The sequence below is a fragment of the Carassius auratus genome, chromosome 29 (genome assembly GCF_003368295.1).
Source record: "Carassius auratus strain Wakin chromosome 29, ASM336829v1, whole genome shotgun sequence".
NCBI lineage: Eukaryota > Metazoa > Chordata > Actinopteri > Cypriniformes > Cyprinidae > Carassius > Carassius auratus.
In genome coordinates, this window is record NC_039271.1 from 7,039,875 (window position 1) to 7,064,528 (window position 24,654).

The window sequence follows — 24,654 nt, forward strand, 5'->3', positions numbered from 1 at the left end:
GCCATTTCTCAGTTGCATTTATTGCTTTAACATTTTGTTTGTTACTGAGCCCACAATGTAAAAGTAGTAGTAGTTTTATTATTAATAATAATGATAATAATAATGACTGAATACTTGCAAATTAACAATAAGTTTGCAGTGTACTGAACCGATAACACACACACACACACACACACACACACACATATATATATATATATATATACACACACACACACACACACATAAATATACATATATGGATATTTTTACGGATATGACAGAGAAAGTGGAGGCAGAAAATGATTGGAAACCGATAGGGTGCAATGAGCAAATGTTGCATTCCAGATTCAAACTTGCACTACCTGTAGGTGCACCAAAGTTTAATGTAACCACTAAGCCATGGGTCCTTTAAGCAATGATCAAGTTCGTTGTGTCTTTTCCCCAAAACATTCTAATTCTAATTAAGCAAGTACTTATTTTGAATTTCAAATAATCAATAGAAAAAAAAATTATAGGTCTAAAATGCAATTTAAGGTGATGCCGTGGAAAACGAGAGACTTTTTAATCAATGTATCGCAAAAGCTTGTTTATTGCAGCACATAAAAAGAATTATTGCAATAGCATCATGTGGTGAGATCCCCGGGCGATCTTCACTGCGATTTCCTAGCATTGCTATGAGAAGTTGAAGGAAAGAAAGTGACGTCCATTGCACCGAAATAGTAAAAAGTACAAAAGAAAGTTCTTGAGCTGAGCTTCTAATGCTCTGCATGCATGCGTTTACATGTTTTTTAAGAGACTAAAAATCACAACAAAAGGAGAACTGAAAGACAGAACGGAAGAGACTTTAAATGAAAGAGCATGACACAATATATTTGCACCAGTGAGCAAGAATAACTAGAAATAAAAAGCTGTGTCTAAACACCCCATGAAACTGGACGATTGTGGCTTTTGACCCATTTCTATAAGATCTGATGCTATTTGAACAATATGACAAAATTAACTTCTTGCAACTAAACTGTACAATCTTTTTAATTTCACATTGTGGCTGTCTGTTTGATTCTTTCCAGTTTTTGAGTTATTTTGTTGCGTAACGCACATTCAACAACTGCGCAGGCTTTAATGTGGGTTGATCTCTGACCCAGATGAATGAACATCCAAAATGAAGTGCTATTTGAGTGAAGAATCGGTGCTATACGAGCTGAGAGTCAGGCTTCAAGAGAGCAGTGAACAAAAAGTCCTGGACAAAAACAAACAATACGGTGAGGCCGACACTACAAAGTATTTGGGCACTTAAGCCACATTAAGTGCATCAAATATCATGCATTACATAAAACACCAAAGAAAGACAACACAAGCACACTTCACAAGCTGAGAACTCAAAAGGATGCTTGAAATGTACATTTCTACTGAAGGTTTTTAATGTACCTGTATGACAGAGCTCCTGCAAAGTGGCTTTCAATGTAGGTGTCCATGACTGGTTTAAAATGTTGAAACTTGCTGTCCTGGAGCAAGTTTATAATGTGCACCTGAATGATGAAAAATTCACCAGATAATAAGCAACATGCGATTTCATTGGCCTCTTTTGTGCACAAAAATGAGGGTCTGTACCTACCAGACAATCAAACACCTTGAGTGCATATTTCTGAGAGCTCTCGTCCAAAATGCCGAAAAGCGTGTCCAGTGTATCCTGTAAAAACTGATTCAAGATATTTGACTTTATTAGTAAAAGATTACTGTGATTGACAGGTTCATTAACCAGCATCGAAGCTGTGAAGGGCAGCTGACCTTAACTATTTCTGAGCCATCGATCTCTTTGAGTTTAGATAGGCTGTCGCTGATTCTCTCCGGATGAGCTCTCCACTTCAGTAAGTCCAGCATGTCACCTGCAGGAAACAGCCAATAAGCAATCAGTGTAAAATATGCAAAATGCTGCCTGATACTTCATGCCAGCTACCCAAATGTTCCCATGTTCAGTGATGATTCACGCTGGGTGCTGCTACATGCTGCATATCCACTGTTACGCCAAGAAAACTACCAACTAGGGACGTTTTGTCCATTCATATCCTGTACAAAGAGACACACATTACCGTTCTGAGTGAGTTTGGTAGAACAGAGGAATGATGTGATCCATAGGGATTCCTTAGTGCCTTTCATAGTTTGGTTGTTGCCAGGCAGATCTGATTTAGAGAAGGGCAGCTTGAGGTAGCGAGCACAGTCTTGCAGGTTAGCGTTCTCTTCACACTGGAAAACACGCATGAAAAACATTGTCAATCATTTCATTAAATTGTTTTAATATAGGCAACACATTTTTAATAAAAAAAAACACCACACAACCTATATATGTCTGTGTGTGTGTATACAGGATGTAACATATGGTTGGGGTTATAAACGTGTATATACTTTAATTATAAATATATATATATATATATATATATATATATATATATATATATATATATACATACATATATATATATTTATATATATATTTATATATATTTATATATATGTGTTTTTATATTATATTATTTAATTGTTTATTTTTAGATTGTATTATTTACTAATTTTAATATTTCAATAGAACTGACCACAGCTAAAAAGTAAAATAATAATTATTCTCCATATAAATATCTCGTAACTTATTTATTTAAAATATTAAACATTATTGTTTAACATTTAGTTTTTAAAAAAACTATTATTTTACTTATGAATTTTACAATTGTACGGTGTACGTTTTTCTTTTCTTTTTTACATAATGGTTTACTACATATGCACATTTTCTCATCTCTCTCTCTCTCTCTCTCTCGCTCTCTTTCTACATATATATACACATATATATCAAATTCCCAATTTAATGTTTATCAATAGTTAGTTAGTGTATCAATAATAAGGTAGTTGCTAAGTTAGGAATTGGGTAGGTTTAGGGATGTAAATATGTTCATGCAAATTATGTGCTTTATAGAACTAATGAACAGCCAATATGTTAATAGGCAACTAGCTAATAGTGAGAATTGATCCCTAGTAATAATGTGTTGCCAAATATGTAAAATGTATTTATTTATTTATTTATTCCAGGGGAAGCTTTAACATTTTGCAAAACATCTTTTGTGTTCCACAGAAGGCACAGTCACATGGGATTGTAAAAAAGGTAAGTACAATGATGACATATAAGTTCTATTTCTGGCTGAACTATTGCTTTAATTAGTATCGTGCAATCGCTCCACATTCAGTCAGCAGTTCTGTTGCCTCTAGCAGAAATGCAAACAGCTGACTTATTTCTTTTTCATCATTTATCTTGCTCAAACTGCTACACGTACTCAGCAGAACTGCTGTCGTACATGACTAGTGACACAGCACAGTGCAGTATTAGAGGATTCAGTGATCTTGTGTGTACTGCGTCGAGACTTGTGTTTAAATGCTGAAGTGTAAATACACCTTCAGAAGGTCACAGCCTCATACTAGTCCTGTTTATAGGCGAAGCCTTTCTGAGGCTACAAATATTGATTCACATACACTTATAAAAGTTATTTGTGACCCTGGACCTCAAAACCAATCTTAAGTGTAACATTTTCGAAACTGAGAATAAATAAGCTTTCCATTGGTGCATGGTTTGTTAGGTTCGGACAATTTTCGGACGAGATACAACTATTTGAAAATCTGGAATCTGAGAGTGCAAAAAAATTAAAATACTGTGAAAACTGCCTTTGAAGCTGTCCAAATGAAGTTCTTAGCAATGCATAATACTAATCAAAAATTAAGTTTTGATATATTTACGGTAGGGAATTTAAAAAATATCTTCATGGAACATGATCTTTACTTAATATCCTAATGATTTTTGGCATTAAAAAAAATCATTTTTTTTTTCAAAAATCAAATTTTACCCATACAATATTTTTGGGGGATATTCCTAAAAAATATACCCCAGCGATTTAAGTTACATTGTATAGGTTGGACAATTATGAAATAAATGGCTACATGGACATTACTAAGCTGTTTGTCCAGCACAAGATTCTTTAATAAACTGGTGTTTATAACTACTACTAATGGAGTGTGAGTGAAGACAGTACAACATAACACAAGTAACAGCAGCTCTTTGTGTCTGTGCATATGTGTTTGTGACCTCTTTTGAGCCTGTTAAATCCACAAACGCTTCCACAGTGTGCAATTACCAGAGCTGTGACCGAAGCATGCTTTTAAATTGGGTGTGCCTCAGGGATGTGTTTTCTGACACGGTTATTTAACTCTTACACTTTTTAATAAGAAGCCAATGTATGAATTTAGGGCTTTTCGAGGCATACGTGTCAGCAGGGACAATTTGTCATTTGACATACAGTTGCTCTTAAATTGCATTTGTTGCACAAAAGCCAACGAGACATTTTGACAGCTGTACCTTATGAACGATGAGCTCGTGGGTGCCGTCGGGCAGAGTCCGCCCGTCTTCCTGCATTAGAGGAACGAATGAGAAGCCAAACAGCTTCTTTTCCCCCTTCTCTTTTGCTGGAGAACACAAACAATGTAAATGACAAGACATTTAAAAGTCCTTAACAATAAAACACCGCTTTTACGCTGGAGCTAAACACTGAAATTGAATCTAAAGCTTCAGGGCAGTATATGTCTGTAACTCTTCTTGGAAAAAAAAAAATCTAGTTTTGTATGCTGGTTTTAATAATGCAAGCAGTTATCAAGCAATATGCGTTTAGACCAGTTATATATAATGATTAAGTTAACAATTCATATTCATTAATAATTACATCAACCAGTCTTTTTGTAATTCTAAGGAAAGAATGGACAATTATATGAAAAAAAAAAATAATAATAATAATAATTAAATAAATAAAAATGAATAAAATAAATGAATAAATAAAAATTATATAAAAAAAAAAAAAATATATATATATATATATATATATATATATAAAACTAGCATAAACCTATTTTATGCTAGGATCAGCACAAAAATGCATACTGGTCTTCCAGCAAGGATACTCAATAGATCAGCGAATGATGGTCTTCAGATGATTTAAGGTGATTTGGTGTAAAGGAAGTTCATACAGCTGACAAATACAGAACGGCCTTTAGCTCATATCCTTAACTTGAAAGTATTTGCATAAAAAAGCCTCCCTTTGCGAGCTCCTCTTCTGGATGATACTACTTGCCCATATTAAGTGCCCATTAGTGATGCTCTGACTCACTGCTACATCTCCTGCACGTTCAACACTCATTTGAAATTCAGCCAATTTAACTTCTCTCAAGCTCCGCATCAACTAAGTGAGGGAAATACTGTCTGGCCTCAGTCTTGTGTGAATATGAAATGCATCCTAAAGTGAGGAACATAAACAACACTGGATATCTCAGCAGTAATGTTGGACTTACTGGAACAGTGACGGAACTCGAAGCGGACATGAGAGCCCCGGAAGATGTCGACAGGGATGGGCAGCTTGATTAGCTCCGCCCACCGCGGACTGTTGTTGTGGTAAAGCACGAAGGTGTGATACTCGTCTCCGCCCGGCTCGCCTGAGCCCACGGCCACAAACCCCTGCAGAGAGACATTCAGCAGAGACTGAGAGTGAGAGGATACGGAAAACCACAAACCTCTCATCGCTCCACCTCGAGAGCTGTTTGTCAGCCGTGAGTGTGAAAACAATACACACCAGATTGAGATGAGCTCAACACTGAGGAAGTTATCGTTAATGCTATTTCAAATAACCAGCGATGTATTTTTTTTGGTTTCCAGGATGTGTGTACTGTACTCATTGGAAATCAAGGGAGACGGACACATTTATGAGTCTAAAAACCTTGAGGATCTGTCCATCGGCGTCCAGCGCGTAGACGGTGACTTCAACGTTCCTCGCCACACTCTTCCCTCCCTTCTCGAACTCGCCCTTCTCCAACGTTATGTAGAGATCATTTCTCATCTCACCTTCAAGAAAAAAACATTTTTGGAATTTTTTTTCTTTTCTTTTTTTTTTTTTATCTAGAGTCACACTGAAGGCATCAAGGGCTATTTGACCAAGAAGGAGAGTGATGGGGTGCTGGCCTCCACAATCACCGGACCTGAACCCAATCCAGATGGTTTAGGGGTGAGCTGGACCGCAGACAGAAGGCAAAAGGGCCAACAAGTGCTAAGCATCTCTCGGGGAACTCCTTCAAGACTGTTGAAGACCATTTCAGGTGACTACCTCTTGAAGCTCATCAAGAGAATGCCAAGAGTGTGCAAAGCAGTAATCAAAGCAAAAGGTGGCTACTTTGAAGAACCTACAATATGACATATTTTCAGTTGTTTCACACTTTTTTGTTATGTATATAATTCCACATGTGTTAATTCATAGTTTTGATGACTTCAGTGTGAATCTACAATTTTCATAGTCATGAAAATAAAGAAAACTCTTTGAATGAGAAGGTGTGTCCAAACTTTTGGTCTGTACTGTATATATATAAATATTTAAAAATGTCATGTTTTGTCTAGTTAAAAGCTTTGATCAGTGACCCTGAGGGTCTTAAATCACATTCAAATGGGATCGAACCTTCAACTGTTTACAAATTCAGAACTCTTCTCAAGATTTGCACCAAGAGTGCATTTTCAACATGGATTTTCAATGTTTAAATGAAACCACAATTCCCAATGGATGCCTTCACACAGAAAGCGAACGACTTTTTACCATGTACATTGATTTTTATGCTGTTTGCTCAGCAGAAATGCCTACAGACCAATAAGACTCGAGCTTTTTCTCATGTTTCATGGAACTCGAATTTATTCTGGAATGAAAAGGCACTTCACATCTCTCCTCAAGCTGCATGATTTGAAAATGTTGCAGGTTTAATACTAGACACTTCAGGTGCAGCACCATGAGCGAATGATAAAACATGGAAAGTTATAAAAGAGAAGCACAAACAGACATACATTATATGAAAGGTTCATCCCTCCCAAATGTCCTCAGCAGGTGCATCCTGCAACTCACAAATAAGGCTGCTAACAAATGAACACATTCTCTATCACACAGGAAGTGTATCTACAGTACATGCCCACACCTTGCAATTTTTTAATGGTCCATCCGTGCTTCGTCACATCAACACCTCTATAGTACAAACACATTTTCACATTGGTGCTAATGTTACGGCCTAAAATAGGCAATGGTTCAGTGCAACATTTATATGATGTACCAGTTTTCACTCATGTGGAGGAAACTAGCACAGGTGCATTTCTTAAAACTAAAGATATACAGTAAGATGATGCATGCATTGTTGCATGCTTTGCCCCATGCAGCATGGTTTTAAAATGCACTGTGAACTGCTGGTCAAGTTTTTTGAAGCATTTCTGTTTTTTTCGCAGAAGCAAACGAAGGGGACAAAGAGCTTGTGACAACAAGCAGAGGAAGTGTGGGTTCCTGTAAGTGTGTGTAATGCATTTAAGTGTGTGCAGTCCTATTTCAAGACCCAAATTTAAACCAGTAGTCATGCCAACTAATGGCCATATAACAGTTGCTGTAGCAACAATCAGGAAGAAAAAATTCAAAATCGAAGTGAGTTTCCTGGAAGATGGAAACTATATGTGAACACACAATATGAGAAGATCAGCCTACAGCAAAAGACTAATAATAAATCGGCCAGCCATAAGGCACAGTTACTACAGCGACGGCACATTCATCCAGGAGGCAGCAGACAGACTGCTTGTGCAACCGAAACATCTGGGTCAGTAACGGAAAGACGGAGGGAGAAAATAGTCTCAGACATACACAGACTGCCTGATGAATGCCACACACAAATATGGCAAGAGCTTCTAAAACTTTGCAGTTCGAATCTATTTGGTTGTCTTTGTGGAAATTCTGGGAGTCAAGGCACGCTGGATTTCAACAGTCTGATGGGAAAAGTCACGTTTGTCAAAGCAGAGCTAGGCTAAAATATACAGCATCACAAAAAATGGCTGAGAAAATAATCTGCAATCTAATTTATTTTCTTGCGCACAAATGGATATTTCTGAATATAATACGTACTGTAAATTTAAATCACAATTTATACATATATTTTCCCATAATTTTGTAAATTTGGAGAAGGCTACAATTAGAGATTTATGGAGGAGGCGATAGGCTTTTGATTATTAAAAATAATGTTGAATGGTGAAGATACAAATTCAGTTTACGACATCAGCTTGCCAAAACACTAATCATTTACAAATGTATTTAGTAGACCAGACTTTATTCTGATGTACACAATAATGTGCACACAAGTAAAATTACAGAGAATGTAATCTCACCATAATATGTCGTTTTGTTTGTAAGTTACAACACTATTCAAAAGTCAGTAAGAATTTCTTTAAATAAAAAAAAAAATAATAATAATAACAACAATGATTCTATTCGGCAAAGATGCTCATTATGTCCACAAATATGAAGCACCACAACTGTTTTCAACATGAATAATAGTACTTTTTTTTTTCTTGAGTAGCAAAGCAGCATATCAGAATGATTTCTGAAGGATCATGTGACACTGAAGACTGGAGGAATGATGCTGAAAATTCAGCTTTGCATCATAGAAATAAATTATATCTTAAAATACATTCAAACAAAAACAAATATTTAAAATTGTAATATTTCACAATATTACTGTCTTTTTAACTAAATGAAGCATTGGTGAGCATAAAGGAGACTACTTCCAATAACATTTAAACACTTCCTGATCCCAAACTTTGAATTGGTTGTTTATATGATATGTAGAAAATATGTAGATCTTAAAGCAAATATGATTTTCACCTGGCATGATGACATCAGAGAAGCCCAGTTTTTTGGTGATGGACACTCCTCTGGTAAAAAGCACCATGTATTCTCTCCGCAGCTGTTCGATGTCGCCGTGTAGTAGCTGAAGCGCCACCGCCAGACCTGGATCGAACACACACATCGAATTCATCTTAATTTTTCAACAAAGACAGCATAATATGAGCTAATTACAGATGCTTTTTTACAGCTTCTTTGAACCAATCACTTAATGAATGAACCTTTACCCAACAGATCGACATTGAGAAAACTCTGCACCTGATGAATATTCACAGGTATTCACTGCAGAGCACATGAATATTCATTAGAAAAGCTCTAAATATAATAATCCTCCCACACTAAACTCTCTTATTTTGAGAGGTTGTGATAAATATACATTTTGCCTAATTGTATTCTGTCCAGAAGAGATTTGGCAGTGTTTCAGGTCAATATCAGAGTGGTTTGCGTTTTGGTAAACTGCACTGCTTTTGTAACAATGGTAATGAATATTCACAAGTAATAATGTGAAAGTGATGTTATGTACAGAAAAACACACCATCAGTCCAGAACTGCCTCTTGTAACAAATTCTAACCACATGAAATGGACTGAAATTGATCCATGCAAAAAATTATTCAATGCAGGCATTATATTTATTTTAATTTAGTTTAAATTGATGTCTAAAGATGAAATAAAAAATTGATATAGTCATAAAAAACTATAATATTACTTAAACTTTTAATTTTAAATAAAAAATTATAATTCAGTCTCAATTATACTAAAATAGCACTGCCTTTACTGTAATTTTTGGCTATTTTTAACCCGTTTTGCTGAGCTTTAGAAAGCTTCCAATAGCCCATCAGTACATGACAGTAAAATGATTAAGCAAACATTCATCGGGGTCTGTGCTACTGCAGCTCTTAACGATGCTCTGAAGCAGCACTGAGGCTGATCATAAACCTCGTCTGGCACATACTCAGTGGCAACGGCTTCATATTGTATAATCGCTGCTTGATGGCACAGGGTCAGAGAAGTGCTGGTGGAGAATTATTCAATTACTGAACTCGCACAATGTCTCCATTAATCACACAGACAGATTCAGAGCGTGCACGTGGGAATTGAGCCAAACTACACCTACTCAAATAGAAATGTTACGTCAGTAGCATGTTTTCACTTCTCAGCAATTAGAAGACAATAAATAATAAAATGTGCTATGCAGATGATTTACATCTGAATGCATGAGATATTCAAGTCACTATATAAAGAAAGATGCATTTACGGATGTCAAGGTTAAATATAAAATCAATGCAAATTAAATTAAATTAAAAGTAAAAAAAAGTATTGATTTGAATTGAACTGTATTGTATTGTATTGTATTGAAAAGCCCTTTAGGATTGGCTCCAATTAAGGCAACATTTTAAATAAAATAATTAATAAAAGATTACATTTAAATTAAATAAGAAAATAAGTAAATTACATAATTTAACTTAAAATAATTATAAATTACAAAATTAAACTAAATGAAGTTTTTTTTTTATTATTAAACAGGCCCTTTAAGGATTGGCTCTAAATTAACAAAACTCCATTACATTTTTTTGACAAGTACTATATATATCCAGTGATATGTAATGTAATATTGCTCTATCATTACAGCTAATTTATTTTCAGCCCATTATCATAATGTTTAATAAGGTCCTGATAAAGCTGTTTCTGTGTTCTGCTCAGTGTAACTGATGTAGTAGAGTTTAATCTAATAGAAACATTACGGCTGATGTGTGAGTATCATAGTAAGGATGTGAACTCATTTCCCACTGCATGAGCGGGTGTTTAACAAACCGGCACGGAATAATTTAATATGTTAGCAGAAATCATATCTTCATTCATATCGATAAAATCTTGAGGCAGGTTTTGTAACTGCTCATTGTTTGGTGAAAAAATGACTTTTGAGTCAGTCATCAAAATTAAATGTATTCCCTGCTTTTGTGATGTTATTATTCAACATCTAACGGATGTGGAGGTGCTGGGTACATTTAACATCCCTTCACAGAAAATGCAGAAATCGCAAAAAGCTGTATATCTACCATCTGGATGCTTGTGCTTCTTTATGGTTTTCCCCCTGCCAAAATGAAATGTATTATCATGTGTAGCTGTTTGGATAAGCCACCCTGAGGGTCCTTTCATGCTTCTTCAGATCTAAAATTATTAACTTCTAGTCATCATGCAAATGAGGTTTCTGCGAGAGCCGAACATCTTTATACCACCTCCAGATACGCTGGCAAACCACGTACACAAGCATTATGCAGAAAATGGGGGTATTTCATTTAAGTGGAAATTCACTTTTGAAGGTTTTATTTTCCCTGAAGTCCACTTATAATGTTTGTCAAAGTTTCATGCACCAAAATAGCCTTGATTGGGTTTTTTTGTTTTGTTTTTTACCATTTACAGCCTCTTTCTGACCTTTAGAATAAAAAAGGCTGTTATGTTACTGCACCTTTAAGACTACATGCAAATAACCTCTTATACATTGCTGGACATTAAAATCAATGCCGACATGTAAACATGGCCGAACTTATATTAATTGTGTGATGCCATATCCATGGCAATTTCTGAGCCATTTACGAAAATAGTTTTCAGTAACTTGTGATGGTTTTGTTACCTGTGTTGGAGCCTGAGAGATTGTATCTGGAGTTGACTTTCTTAATGATGTTGTCGTGTATCTGACTCCAGTCGCTTTCCGTGTTGCAACTGCAAACAACAAGGACAATCAGACTGGATTCAATCACAGAGCCACACAGATATAAAGAACAACAATCGCATTAACAGCCTGAAGGACTGGCCATGAGCCAGCTGATAATGTGTGCACCAACAAAGATCTAGAGCAAAACACATCTGTCTGCCATCCAGGGCAAAGTAGGCCACAATATTACAGATGTTTGAGACCAATTTCCATTTATATTTCAGATACCAACTTTTTAGATTAAAACCATTATATTTAAAGGGTTAGTTCACCCACAAATTAAAATTAGGCTGTGTTTTACTCACCCAGAGGCATCCTAGGTGTATATGACTTTCGTCTTTCAGACGAATCCAGTCAGAGTTATATTTAAAATGGTTTTTGATCTTTCAAGCCGTTTATGCGTCACTTCTGAGCAGCACATGCGCAAAGACGAACTCGTACGTCATCCACCCGGAACTGCTTCCGTGTACAACATCAGCATCGATTCACCACAGGAGGCCTTTGTCCACCCCCAGGAACCGTGTGAGACACTTTTTTTTTTTATGGAAGGGTGCTTTTTATTTAACTAGTTTTAAACTGATGCAGTGCAACACCCGCTGAGTGCCATTAAATAACTTGAAAGATCAAAGACACTTTTTCGTATAACTCCGACAGGATTAGTCTGAAAGAAGAAAGTCATATACACCTACGATGCCACGAGCGTAAGTAAAACACAGCCTAATTTTCATTTTCGGGTGAACTAATAGTATGCGACAAAGAAAACTTCCTCAACTTTCAACGTTTTTCTCAGGGAAGGTTATTAACCAGTGACATTTGCCACACAAAACAAAACATAAAATAAAAAAATTAATTAAATTCTAAAATCATCTAAGATTATTTTTATTTAACAACTGGGTTAATTATTATTATTTTTTATATAAATATTTTTATAATTTCTTGTCACTGATACATTTTATATATATAAATGTCTACTTGAGCTTGAAAAAAAAGATTTTAAAAAGATTTCTTGTTGACAAAATACTAAAAAAAATACTTTAGATAGTTTTCACAATAAAGTTGTTAACTGATCATCTTTATTAAATAAAATAAAAAATAGCTTGGAATTTATTACTTTTTTATTTATTTATTTTGGTGTTTCATGCCATGTCATCATCTAAGAATATTTTCAAGGCAAATAGAATTTTTTCTGGACATTACAATTAAACATTCCCTTATATTCACCGATTCTCCATAATTGTAGACAGTTATTGAATATAAACATGATGGTGACTAGGCAACTTCATCCAATCTGACCAATCAGGGGAAAGAGCAATTCTGAAAACAGGAAGTCAGACTCCGTTTATCTCACAGTCCTGAGGCGTAATGCGGTGTGTGTGTGTGGAGGGTCACTTACGCATAGACCTTCAGCAGGAGGTCATCTTTAGAGTCAGCAGTGAGAAGATCAGCGATGCTGAATACAGTACAGCCGAAAGGACGTCTGTACTGCACATTACACATGTTCTTCTTCTCTCCTGCACCCATCCTCCCTACACACACAAACACACAAAACAATCAGTGCTCATCACACTCAGGCTCTTTGGCTTCAGTAATTATTCAGTGGAGAAATATCGGCTTTTACCAATCCTAATGATGTGTACGACAATATACACATCTTTTCTCAGGTCACCGCTGCCCAGATCCTGAACAAAACAACCAATAGTTAATCAACACAGATTACTCTGCATGATTACTCTGGCAGTGATTTCAGCTCAACACTCACCACAAATAGCGTGCATTGTCTTTCGGTCTTCTCTGGAAACTTGGGCAGACCGTTTTTATTGAGTTTAACAAAGAACCTTTCACTGCAAAACAGAGAGAGAGAGAGCGGGAGAAATACTTTCAGTTTCTACAATGAGCTTCTTGCATTTATTTATTACAAAATTGCATTTTTTTTATGTCTGTGAGGACAAAATATTGCATTGCGTCATTTTTAGCAAAGCATATGCAATGCTGTTAAATTCATTTTGCCATTATATACAAAGCAAAACTCATACAAAACAAAAACACGTGACAAAACCAACCAAAATAAAACAAAACACAGCAATACATTTTTCGTACTGCAGTAATACTATGATTTTTTTTTAATGCACCACAGTAACATCATGTTTCTGGACGTACAGAAGTAATACGTTTCTTGGTCACGTACAAAATTAAATATCCATGCTTCTGTACGTGTACCATGGTGACATCATGGTAATTTATTGGATACGTAAAATGGTATTTAAAAAAAAGTCACAAAAAAGTAATACCACAGTAATACCAAGTTTTTACCATGCACATTTTTTTCAAACATAAATAGGTATTTCCAGATGATACCGTCACTGTACCACAGGACCTTTTTGTGAGCTGCTGTTTTTTGAATATATGCATCTAGCAAAATACAGAAATGTTCATTGGAGCATGAGCTGTCGATACAAGAAAGAACGGGACAGACACATGTGTCCTTCACCAACCAACCTCACAATCCAGTTACATGACTTTCACAGCTCCGAGATAAAAAGAGTAGCGGCCCTTTAAATGAATCCCAGCAGGCACAATAGCTGGCAATAGAAATCAAATAAAGCTTACAGATCCGATCCGCTCAGGAATATACAGACATTCATGAACGGACTTGTATTAAACTGGCCCTCCGCACAAACACCATGTAATTTAAGCATTGTTGCGATCCCAGCGTCCCATCGGCAGAGGCAGGAGCACAAAGGCTGTTTTGGCCCTTGACATGCAGCTGTAAGGCTGTGACGGCTTTCTGAAGAGGCGTCTGTGGACACTGGGATACTGCTATCGGCAGATATCATGCCAACATTTCCATGACACACAGACAGGCGGCTTTCTTTCACTGTCACTCCAGAATTTGATATTTCCTCCCTTGATGCCGGGGATTGAAGTTCAAATGGGACACCGATACGAGCCGCCCGCCTCCATCCAGATAAATCGGCACGGCTGGAAAAGTGACCCCTGTATGTCTGGGTGGATATATTAACCGTGCCACAAAATGGTCCCGTGGGAACAGAGGGGGAGCCGTTACCCAGAAAGCAGTCAGTCAACACTTTTAACACATCCTGTGGCAAAAGTGAAGTGAACACAGATAGACTTCTTCACAAACACTTGACTTGACACAAGGGGCTTTTGGTGGCAGCGCTCAGACTGTCTAAAGAAAAATGGATACAAACAGCATCCTCATCTTTTTATAACAGCACTCGCTGTCCGAAACTGAAACTGGTACCATGAGCTGCCTAACACCAGATGCTCAATCACTCCACTCACAAGTAAAAAAAAAAAATAAAAATAATAATAATAATTTTTTTTTTTTCACCTAATTTGTATAATAGAAAACTATTTAATTAATTTTAATAAATAATAATAATAGTAATGAAAAATAAATATAATTTAACAATTTGACACAAATATACTTTATAAGAAATTATTATAATCCATTTAATAATAAGAAAATAAAATTGTATATAATAAATTAATATAATAACAGATCAATGCAATAATATGAGTTTATAACAGCTCTCTTTTGGCTTAAATGTTATAAATAAGCAAAATAATACAACACTGTATATCTCCAAAGAGTATCATATTAAATCAAATATATAAATAAATCATCTTCCTTCTTCTGCATTTCTTCTCTTAGCTTCCTTCCTAGTCTAGTTTCATCAATTCAGCAATAACTTCATTTCTGTTGTTGCTCTTTTGTTAGCTGCTTTGGATAAATCTGTTAAGTGCATAAATGTAGATGTTTCTTGCATACGTTCTAACATCAGTAATGTGCAGTTATGTGTGTAAAAGCACATTAAATGCATTTAGTGTAAAATATACAAATTGGGATCCAGCCCTAGTGATTCCCGGGAATCTGGGCAGCGGTGTGATTAAGTTCACAGGAGTTGTCAGGATGGACATTGAGCAGATTTAAAGCCGCAGGATAGTCTGACAGAGGCTGAAAGCAAAAGAAAAGAAAAAAGGGAGCCACCATTCTATATAAAACAAAAAAGAAGAAGAATTAACTGGAAGCCAGCCAACTAACCAGGTAGGGAAATCAGAGCCACGTTAATATTCTCCTTTAAGACTAAAGACAGGGACTGAGGGAGAAAAAACTCAATCAATGAACATTGGGAAAACATTGAGAGAATGTGAGCAAATGCCACAGAGCAGCTGCTGAGACGGTTACGGTCTCTAATTAACCATTAGATGAGATAAACGGGTACACACACACACACACACACACACACACAGCTTCCACTGCAGGTGTGTTTCCCTGATGCAAACTGTTTATTTGTTTTTCATCTGTCTGGCAGCGGCCAGGAACAAACACAGGAGGAAGTTCATGTAATGAGGTTATGATTGAAGAGCACATCATGGATTCAAATAGGATATTTTACCACTAAAGGATTTTCATTATAACATTTTATTATAACTTTAGGCCATAGGATAAAAAAATAATTTATAATACATTTTTATTTTTATTTTTTACAATTCACACATTTTTTCTTGCAATTCTGAATTTATAGAATTCAGAATTGAGATATAAATGCAGAAAACTGCAACCGCGAGAAAAAAAGTGTCTCAATTACCTTTATTTTTTTATTCTGTGGTGGAAACAAGCTTTCATTTAAAAATGTAAATGTTTCATCAAATAAGCAGACTTTTACTGTATTTTTGATCAAATAAATGCAGCCTTTGTGAGCAGAAGAATCGTCTAACCCCAAACATATGAATGGTTGAGTACAAGTGAAGATCTACATTTATAATACATTTATAAGCATGTTAGTTAGACGCTCACCTGAGCGGTTTGTTCTCTCGACTATCATAGATGAAGAAGAAGACCTCCAGCTCTTCACCCAGGTTTGAGCTCATCAGACTCTTCAGATGGACAAACAGGTGATGTGTGCTGACAGGAGTCGGAGTTTCCTTCTTCCGTTGCCGATTCTCCATCTATCCATCCAAAGATAAACAGGTGATTACATGTGATGCATCCATTTTTTCAATAAAGCAAGACATAAAAGTGACCCAGTAACACAATGCATATGAATTCTTTGCATTGTGTTTCTCTTTTTTAACACCAAGAAGAGCAGGAAAAGCTGTGCATAATATCATCAGGAATGCACTGAATATTCCACTGAATTCCAGCACCTCCATGTTCGCATCACGACTCCTTTACAGCCAAATTTTATTTCAGTTAATATGCTCCTTTCTTTGCAATGACACCACAGAGTGCAATGTCAAATGCACACACACACACTCTCACATGCATATCACTGCACACAAGTGCACATTCACACGGTTTGTGTGTAACACATTTTGTGTTCTCACATGGGAGCATTAGCTATTAGACCGTGTGAGTTGTTGAAACGCACTGCATTCTGATCGCACATCTCTGTGTGAGGACACTGAGATCTGAACAGGCAAGATGTGAAATATAAAAAGACCACCGGGGTCTGGGTGTATGCATGAGGAGGACAGAGACAAACACTAATGAACACACTTTAATTTTAAAAGTTGTTCTAATACTAACCAATTAAATAAAACAATGACACGTAGCCTTTAAGTATTTCTCACTTAATTAGCACTGGAAGTTTTGCAAGCAATTATTCTAGTAAATTGACAGTCATTAGGGTTAATGTGCCCCAAGATATGTAAAAAAAATATTACATCAGGGGTGTGCTAATAGTAGATTTTTTGGGGGGCTAATATTACTACCCATAATCCCTTGCGGAAAAAAAAGTACAAAATTTAAATGCGATCAGATTTTTGCAATTATAGAAAAAGCTACATTAATACTTTTTAAATGCATGAACATTATTTATTAAATAATAATTTATCTAAGATATTGCATTTAATAAGACGCTAACATAAAAAAATTACGCTCTGCAAAAAGGTAAATAAATTGCATCTAAAATATATTAATATATAAATCAAATATAATAAATAAAATAAAATTTTACTTGATGTAAATTTCAAACAATTTTTTATACATTCAACTGTTATAATTATGAAATAATTATTTTAAATAATAATAATATTACTGTAATAGTATAATTTATGCAACTGCTAAAATTACGAAAAAATTTAAATATTTTGGGTCTAAAATAAATGTTTACAATTATAATAAAGGTTTAATTCTTCAACTGAATCCACAAATTGGGTTTCAACTTACTGTAAGGTGTTGTAGGAGTAAAAACAAAAGGTATTGAAGTGCCTTAATAATAGAAGAAAAAAAAAATCCATCAGAGAGAGCAGTAATTTGTCCTCCACGAGAACTGACATTAACAGAAGCTCAAATGGGAATGAATAGGCTAAAAAGATAAAGTCCTGGAATTTCCCTGTTTGGCAGGCTGGACGGTTCTGGACTCTAACTGCTTACTTTTACATCATGAACTCCAAATAAAGACCACCTGTGCTCTGATAATGCATGTGTGGGGTAATAATTATCATAAATAATCAACCAAACCAAACCAAAAAGTAAGAAAACCTCAAGAATGAAAATGTGCCACTAAAAAGTGAAAACATTCTTGATATCTGCTTCTAAAATGTATTAAATCATAGTGATGAAGAAAAAAATTATTTTGGCAGATACATATTTTTAGTTCTTTGCCATGATTCCCACTTCCAGTCTCCCAGTTTCTTTCGCATACACTCTTTTGTGTTGTTGTCTGAATCCTCAGCACTAATCAAAGTGTGTGTGGGGAGACTGTGACCTGATTCACTCCCACAGTATTCATCACAGCACTCTGGGTATGTGTCACAGGTAATGAGCTCAGTCTAAACACACACCCAACCACCGGCTATTCAATCACAGCTAAACTAGACCATCATAGCACAAAATAACCCAAACAAATCAATAATGGCTGCCAAGAATTAGCATCGATAGCCATTCATCATAAACACCAGTTCTAAGTTTAAACAAGATCTGTTAATAAAGCTGTCATAACTTTTGAATTCAAATGTCTTTTTTTGGCCGTCAGCAATTATCAGGTTGCAAAAATCCACCTGGTGTTTTATGGCATATGCAGCTGATGGCAAAAAGTGCCACTTAAACCACAGACAGGGTGAGGTAATGTAGTCCGGCTGCCAGTACTGGGACACTTAAGGTCACATTTAGCCGAGGTAATGCTCCACATAACTCAATTATATCACTGTAGAGACTCCCGATGTCAACAACCCCTCCGGCCTGCAACCAGACTTCCACATCCATGACGGCAGTCATTTTCTGCGGCATATTTTCTCTGTGCGGTTCAGAATTGCTGTAATTTTTCCCATGGGGCCTGTAACGGGAGCTGATGGGAGCACACGAGGCTTTCATTGCGGGCCTCTTGCATTTAACAGAACGGATAAGTGGGGAAAAGAGAGAAATCTTTGGTTGAACGAGGTTAAGCAGCAAAACAGACGTACCAGCCGGTAGAGCTCGGTGATGCTGATTTCATCTGGGTCCACCATGCTGAACTCCCTCCTGGGTACCAGGTCCAAACCCAGCTGCCTGTGAAAGATGAATATAATTCAAACATTACAAGTCTATGTCCAACATGTTTCACCATATCATGCAAGTGTAAATGCTGCTTAAATTCACAATCAAAACCCAATAGGAAAATAACCGGTGTTTAATGTGGAGCCAGGGGCGACGAAACAATTACAAACCAAGAATTTCTCATGGAAGAAATTAATAATTTAGGCTGCTGGAAAATCAAAATAGTTAAACAAGAAATTAGAATTCACATAAATGAAATGAAGAAAATGTAGGCCTATATGTCGAGATGTTTTACTTGAGTGAGTATTTTTGTAATTTTGAAATACTTTCTGTGGTGATTCTCATTAGATTCTCTTTACTGGAGTGAATTTATTTACTTTTATATAAACCAGCATAAAATATAGACAGTACAACAAATAATACCAAGATAAATGAATATTTAACTTTACACTATTGTTCAAAAGTTTGGGGTTTCTATTTACAAACAAAATATGGTATAATGATGCTTACTTGTTTAAAAAAAGTATGTTTCCATAAAATATTAAGCAGCGCCACTGTTTTAAACATTGACAATAATAAAAAATGTGTCTTGAGAACCATATTGCAATGATTTCTGAAGGATTATTTGACACTGTATTTTAAAACAAATAAATGCAGTCTTGCTGAGCATTACAGATGTCTTTTTTTTGTTCTTCTTTTCAAAAACATAAAACACCCTTACAAACCCTAGTCTTTTCAACAGTAGGGGATTTTAATATTTATTTATACTTATTCATAAATAATATATTTTTTAGTTACAGGAAAAACTGTTTTGGGGAACTATGGTAAAACCCATTTGAAATGAAATGCCAAACGCAAAAAAACTAAAACAAACGTCTTACCCTTCAATCTCTTCATGCAGAATGCGATACAATTCATATTCACATAAATAACGCTAACTGATGTTCAATAAACTCTTATTTGGAACTGGTGCTTTGAGATTTCACTTACATTTCTTTCATATTTGTGTGAAACATGACCTGAATGTGTTTGTGACAGGTGTTTTGCTTTAACACATCACACAGGTGATACAACACTCACTCATTGCCCCAGTCCAGACGTGCCGTGATGTGCTGTTTGACGTCCCTCATGCGGTCGTGGGTCAGGTGACCCACCAGTACCTGCCGTCTGAGGTCCAAAATCTCATTCATCACGTGCCACAGTCTGTGAAACAGATCTCCTTCATTTTTCTTTGTGGATAAACAAAAAGACAGGAAATAAAAGTCAGTTTAAATCTAGATTAAAGACCCACCTCTTTAACCTGGCTAACACATTCCTAATATTCAAATCTGTTTTTAGGCTACATTAGGCTGCATTAATTAGGAAAACCGGAACCGGGAACATTTCCCATAACACACAATGCACTTACTACATTGTTAGAACAATGGCATTTACGCTAATATTAGTCTGTTTCGCTCTTATTCCGAAATCACCGTAGCCACCAGATCCAGTTTGTATCCAGATCAGATGGTGGATCAGCACCTAGAGAGGACCTCTACAGCCCTGAATGTTAGCATAGATGAGGACAACTAGATGAGCCCCAGAGACAGATCCACAGTCAAAACCTTGTCTCCTAAACAGCAATCGGGAAAAGACCACAGGAAACAGATGATTCTTCTGCACAATCTGACTTTCCTGCAGCCTGGAATTGAACTGCTGGTTTCATCTGGTCAGAGGAGAACTGACCCCCCCAACTGAACCTAGTTTCTCCCAAGGTTTTTTCTCCATTCTGTCACCAATGGAGTTTCGGTTCCTTGCCGCCGTCACCTCTGGCTTGCTTAGTTGGGGACACTTTAATTTCCAGTGATATTGTCGATTTGATTACATAAATGCTATTTAAACTGAACTGAGCTGGATGAAGACAACACTGAATTAAATGATGAACTGCCTTTTTGCTTTATTGACACACTATTTTCATATTTAATGCTTTTCAGTTGTTTTGTCACAGTCTGTATTGTTAAAAGAGCTATATAAATAGAGGTGACTTGACTTAACAGTGTAAAAATAACTCAAAAACAGTCCCACACAACAACAGCTTTGATACAAATAATATATTCGGAGTTCACGAAGCCAGCGTCTGGCTGTGGGCGGCCTGCTGTTTGAGTAAACAGTATTTACCACAAAGAGCTGCTTCCACATGGCACCCCAGTCCCTCAGGGTGGACGTCATCTCCGTAATGACAGAGTCTTCGGTCGGCACTACCATCTCAAACTGCCTGTGGGTCAAATGTGGGCGGCACACAGGGCAACAAATATGAGATACACCTCATCTGCTTCTGCCGATGCTATACTGTTCATTAATCAAAGGAGAAGGCAGATGTACAGTGGAGCGCTGGTGCTTTCCTTCTGTTCACCATCGCTACATTCATTAGCATTATATTCAGGCAGATGTCTGTGCACCAACAAAATATCATAACATAGTTCATAAAATCCAGAACACCACTTATTTTGTACGGCTGCAGAATATGGAAGAAGCTAAAACAATTCCATGGTCAGATATGTATGAATTACAGCTGAGCGACTTTTCTGTTTATATCGATTAAGTTAACAATTTTAGTTATTTTTAACCCTCATTATATCTATATATGATTTTTGCATTTGGGGTTGTTTGGTTGCTTTGTAAAAAGTCTTAACTTAATATTTTTCAACTTAACACCATATTGTATCTGATCAGCAACTTTGCATTAATGAGTGAATGTGAAAAAATATATTGTATTATATTATGATTTATTTAAAATGAATTCATATAGCATTATAGATTATTTTGTGTGGTTTGTGTAATTGTAATCATTATATTATTATAATACTGTTAATACAGGTTCATAATTATATCTTTCATTATAGATTATGATCGCAAATTTAATAAATCCACATATTTATTTCTAACAAAACAGCATAAATATTAAAGTTATTATTATTTCAATTAATAGTACTTGCATACATTTTCACTTTCAGATGAATTAAAAAAAGAGATCAAATTTCCATACTGCAATAGTTTGTCAATGTTTGTACATGTTTATGTTTATCAACAAAATTCAGTCCCCAACACTGTGTGAGATATGGGAAAAGGATATATATATATATATATATGTAAGGGGTGTAACGGTAAGTGTATTCGTACCAGACCGTTTCGGTACAGGGCTTTCGGTACGGTGCACGTGTGTACAGAATGACCGAATGCAATATTTTGTGTGCCGAACATAGGTACATTTTCGTGTTTCCAAAACGAACATATTCAGTGGCGGCCTAAGGTTTTCACACGAAATTAGGCATCACGAGAGTGTGAACATCACTACAACTAGGAAAAAAATGATTGTAATTCAAACGCAGCTCCCGTTGGCATTTAAACAGACCTTTGCTCTTAATTCTGATCGGTCCAACGCTATAAAAAAATCTGAGCAGGTCTAAAAACTGAAATGGTTGATGCTGCACTTTACACTTTGGAAAAGTGATATATATTTTTTAAATATGAGCAGGCCTACAAGCTGGGATTGGTTATGCTGCACTGTAATTATAGTTATTTATTTATATTTTATTATATGATATTGGTTTGAGACTAAGGGTATTTTATTTAGTGGATAACTTTGCAGCAGTATTTTATTTCTTATTCTTTTTTATTTTATATATATATTATTAAAAAGTATTTTTTAAAATTGTAAAAAAAAGTTTATAGTAATAAACAACCTGCAGTTTAATGTTTGCATTTCTTCCCTTTACTGTACCGAAAATGAACCGAACCGTGATTTTTGCGTACATTTACACCCCTAATATATATTATATATATATATGATTTTTCTGAAAAATCCAAAACAAATCAGACTGTTAACAATATTTTATAAGAGACTGCAAACTATAAATTAAGGTGGCTGTATTGCAGTAAAATTAGTGAACAGATGTGTACAATGTGCATGTTTGCACTTTACACAGACAAGACAGATATCTGAAATTACACAAATGTTACTAATTTAATGGGGGGGGGGGGGGTTTACTATAATGTACTAAATTTACTAAATGTGTTTGGGTTCTTTTCTTTAACTCACCCTTTATTCTTGATATGAGCATTCTTCAGATGGATGTAGCTGCATGGGAAAATGCCCTAAAAAGAGAGATAGATAAACAGATAAATAAACCAAAATGTTTAAGTCTAATAATAATCAAAGACTGAAATAAAGCTAGGAATTGGCTTTGATCCATGTGTTTTGGCTTGGTATTGCTGTGATATTTCAGGAACTAAAAATAGCATCCCACACAGACACAACTGATAAGAGACGAAGAGAGCGTTCCTTACCTTAGAATTCGGGTTCTTGAGGACGAATCCTCTGTACCAACCTGAAACACACAACATTTCTGTGACTTTCATCTTTAATATTGGCCTAATGTTTCCTGACTGAGCCTCATAACAAAACACAGTAAGTAATGACGGAAATGTCCCTAAATTAGTACTAAAAAGGGCAAATCTATGCTTATTTAATTAAAGGGACAGTCCACCCAAAACATTTCCAATGTACAACACAAATGCTTGTTAAACACCTTTTATCACTTACTGTGGGAGCTACTGTACAGTTTTAGTGTATTTACACAAATGACACCCATTCAATCATTCTCATTCTTAGACACTTGCCAACTAACCAAATGAATCAACAAGATACCGTCAACCTCAGGATCATTTTGACTCTGCACTACCACAGATATGAACATCTCCAGCACTGATAAACCTACTTGCCCAATGCAAACCAACCCACAAACTGTGCTTCCTGGCAAAAAGCCAAGGCGTGAAAAACAGGGGCCCATCCTCTGGACTGTAAAGTGAGTAATAACAGCAGCTGAATATAGAAACACAACCCACTTTATCTGATGATTATCACCTGCAGTCATGAATATGTAGTTTCATATTAACTGGGTAAGATTTGTGTTCTCCTTCACAACTTTTCTGGTGTTCTCCAACTGAAACCGTGTCTCTTACTAAAAAAACAGGAAGTACGTGCACTCAAAGAACAAAGGAGTGTGTCTTCAAAGGGTGGAAACAGGAAACGAAGGAGTCGTGTGTGGGTCACATAAAAAGACTGGTTTCAAATCCTCCCGCTCACTTGACGAATAAGCAAGCGGTGGTACAGGTGTCTCTGTGTCAGCAGTTTATCAGATCAAGACTACCCTGATGAAAGACAATCTTACACCAGAATGACTTTCACACTAGTTTTTTTAGGCTACTTATAGCTTTCTAATAATTGTAAGATTAGTCGAATATCAAAATAACGGCTAGATGAAGCCTTACATTAATGAATGAAGTAGGGCTGGGATAAACGATTATTTTTTAAACGATTAATCTAGCGATAATTTTTTCGATGCATCGATTAATCTAACGATTATTTTTTTCCAGACCGATTCGATTTCGATTATCTCCCCATTAATTGACTACTAACAATTTATACATGTTGATTTACATATCTGAATGAAAAAAAAAACATGAATTCCTTAACATTGCAATATATGTTTATTGCTCTTAAAATTACAAAATAAAAGACTGACTAAGAATGCATTACTTTGCACTTGTATAGAAATAGCATTCAATAAAACCTTGAAGCCTTGAAACTCTCGGGGCTCTCTCTCGTACGCGCCCTGTCAGGCGCAGCAGTCATTCACTCATCGAT

General features: G+C 35.9%; 1 protein-coding gene across 3 annotated transcripts in view; it reads right to left on the minus strand.

The window, feature by feature from the left end:
• Window positions 1-24,654, minus strand: part of LOC113047926 (dedicator of cytokinesis protein 4-like) — a 92,556-nt gene that overhangs the window by 39,453 nt on the left and 28,449 nt on the right. For all 3 annotated transcript variants that reach the window (XM_026209317.1, XM_026209315.1, XM_026209316.1), the window contains exons 3-20: window positions 23,295-23,335; window positions 23,047-23,102; window positions 21,126-21,222; window positions 20,049-20,197; window positions 18,896-18,980; window positions 16,287-16,438; window positions 13,224-13,305; window positions 13,083-13,143; window positions 12,858-12,990; window positions 11,384-11,472; window positions 8,730-8,855; window positions 5,778-5,902; window positions 5,356-5,518; window positions 4,373-4,479; window positions 2,070-2,223; window positions 1,768-1,865; window positions 1,595-1,678; window positions 1,408-1,508 (exon numbers count right to left, since the gene is read on the minus strand). In XM_026209317.1, the coding sequence (XP_026065102.1) occupies window positions 1,408-1,508; window positions 1,595-1,678; window positions 1,768-1,865; window positions 2,070-2,223; window positions 4,373-4,479; window positions 5,356-5,518; window positions 5,778-5,902; window positions 8,730-8,855; window positions 11,384-11,472; window positions 12,858-12,990; window positions 13,083-13,143; window positions 13,224-13,305; window positions 16,287-16,438; window positions 18,896-18,980; window positions 20,049-20,197; window positions 21,126-21,222; window positions 23,047-23,102; window positions 23,295-23,335 (1,903 nt within the window). The remainder of the gene's footprint in view (window positions 1-1,407; window positions 1,509-1,594; window positions 1,679-1,767; window positions 1,866-2,069; window positions 2,224-4,372; window positions 4,480-5,355; window positions 5,519-5,777; window positions 5,903-8,729; window positions 8,856-11,383; window positions 11,473-12,857; window positions 12,991-13,082; window positions 13,144-13,223; window positions 13,306-16,286; window positions 16,439-18,895; window positions 18,981-20,048; window positions 20,198-21,125; window positions 21,223-23,046; window positions 23,103-23,294; window positions 23,336-24,654) is intronic.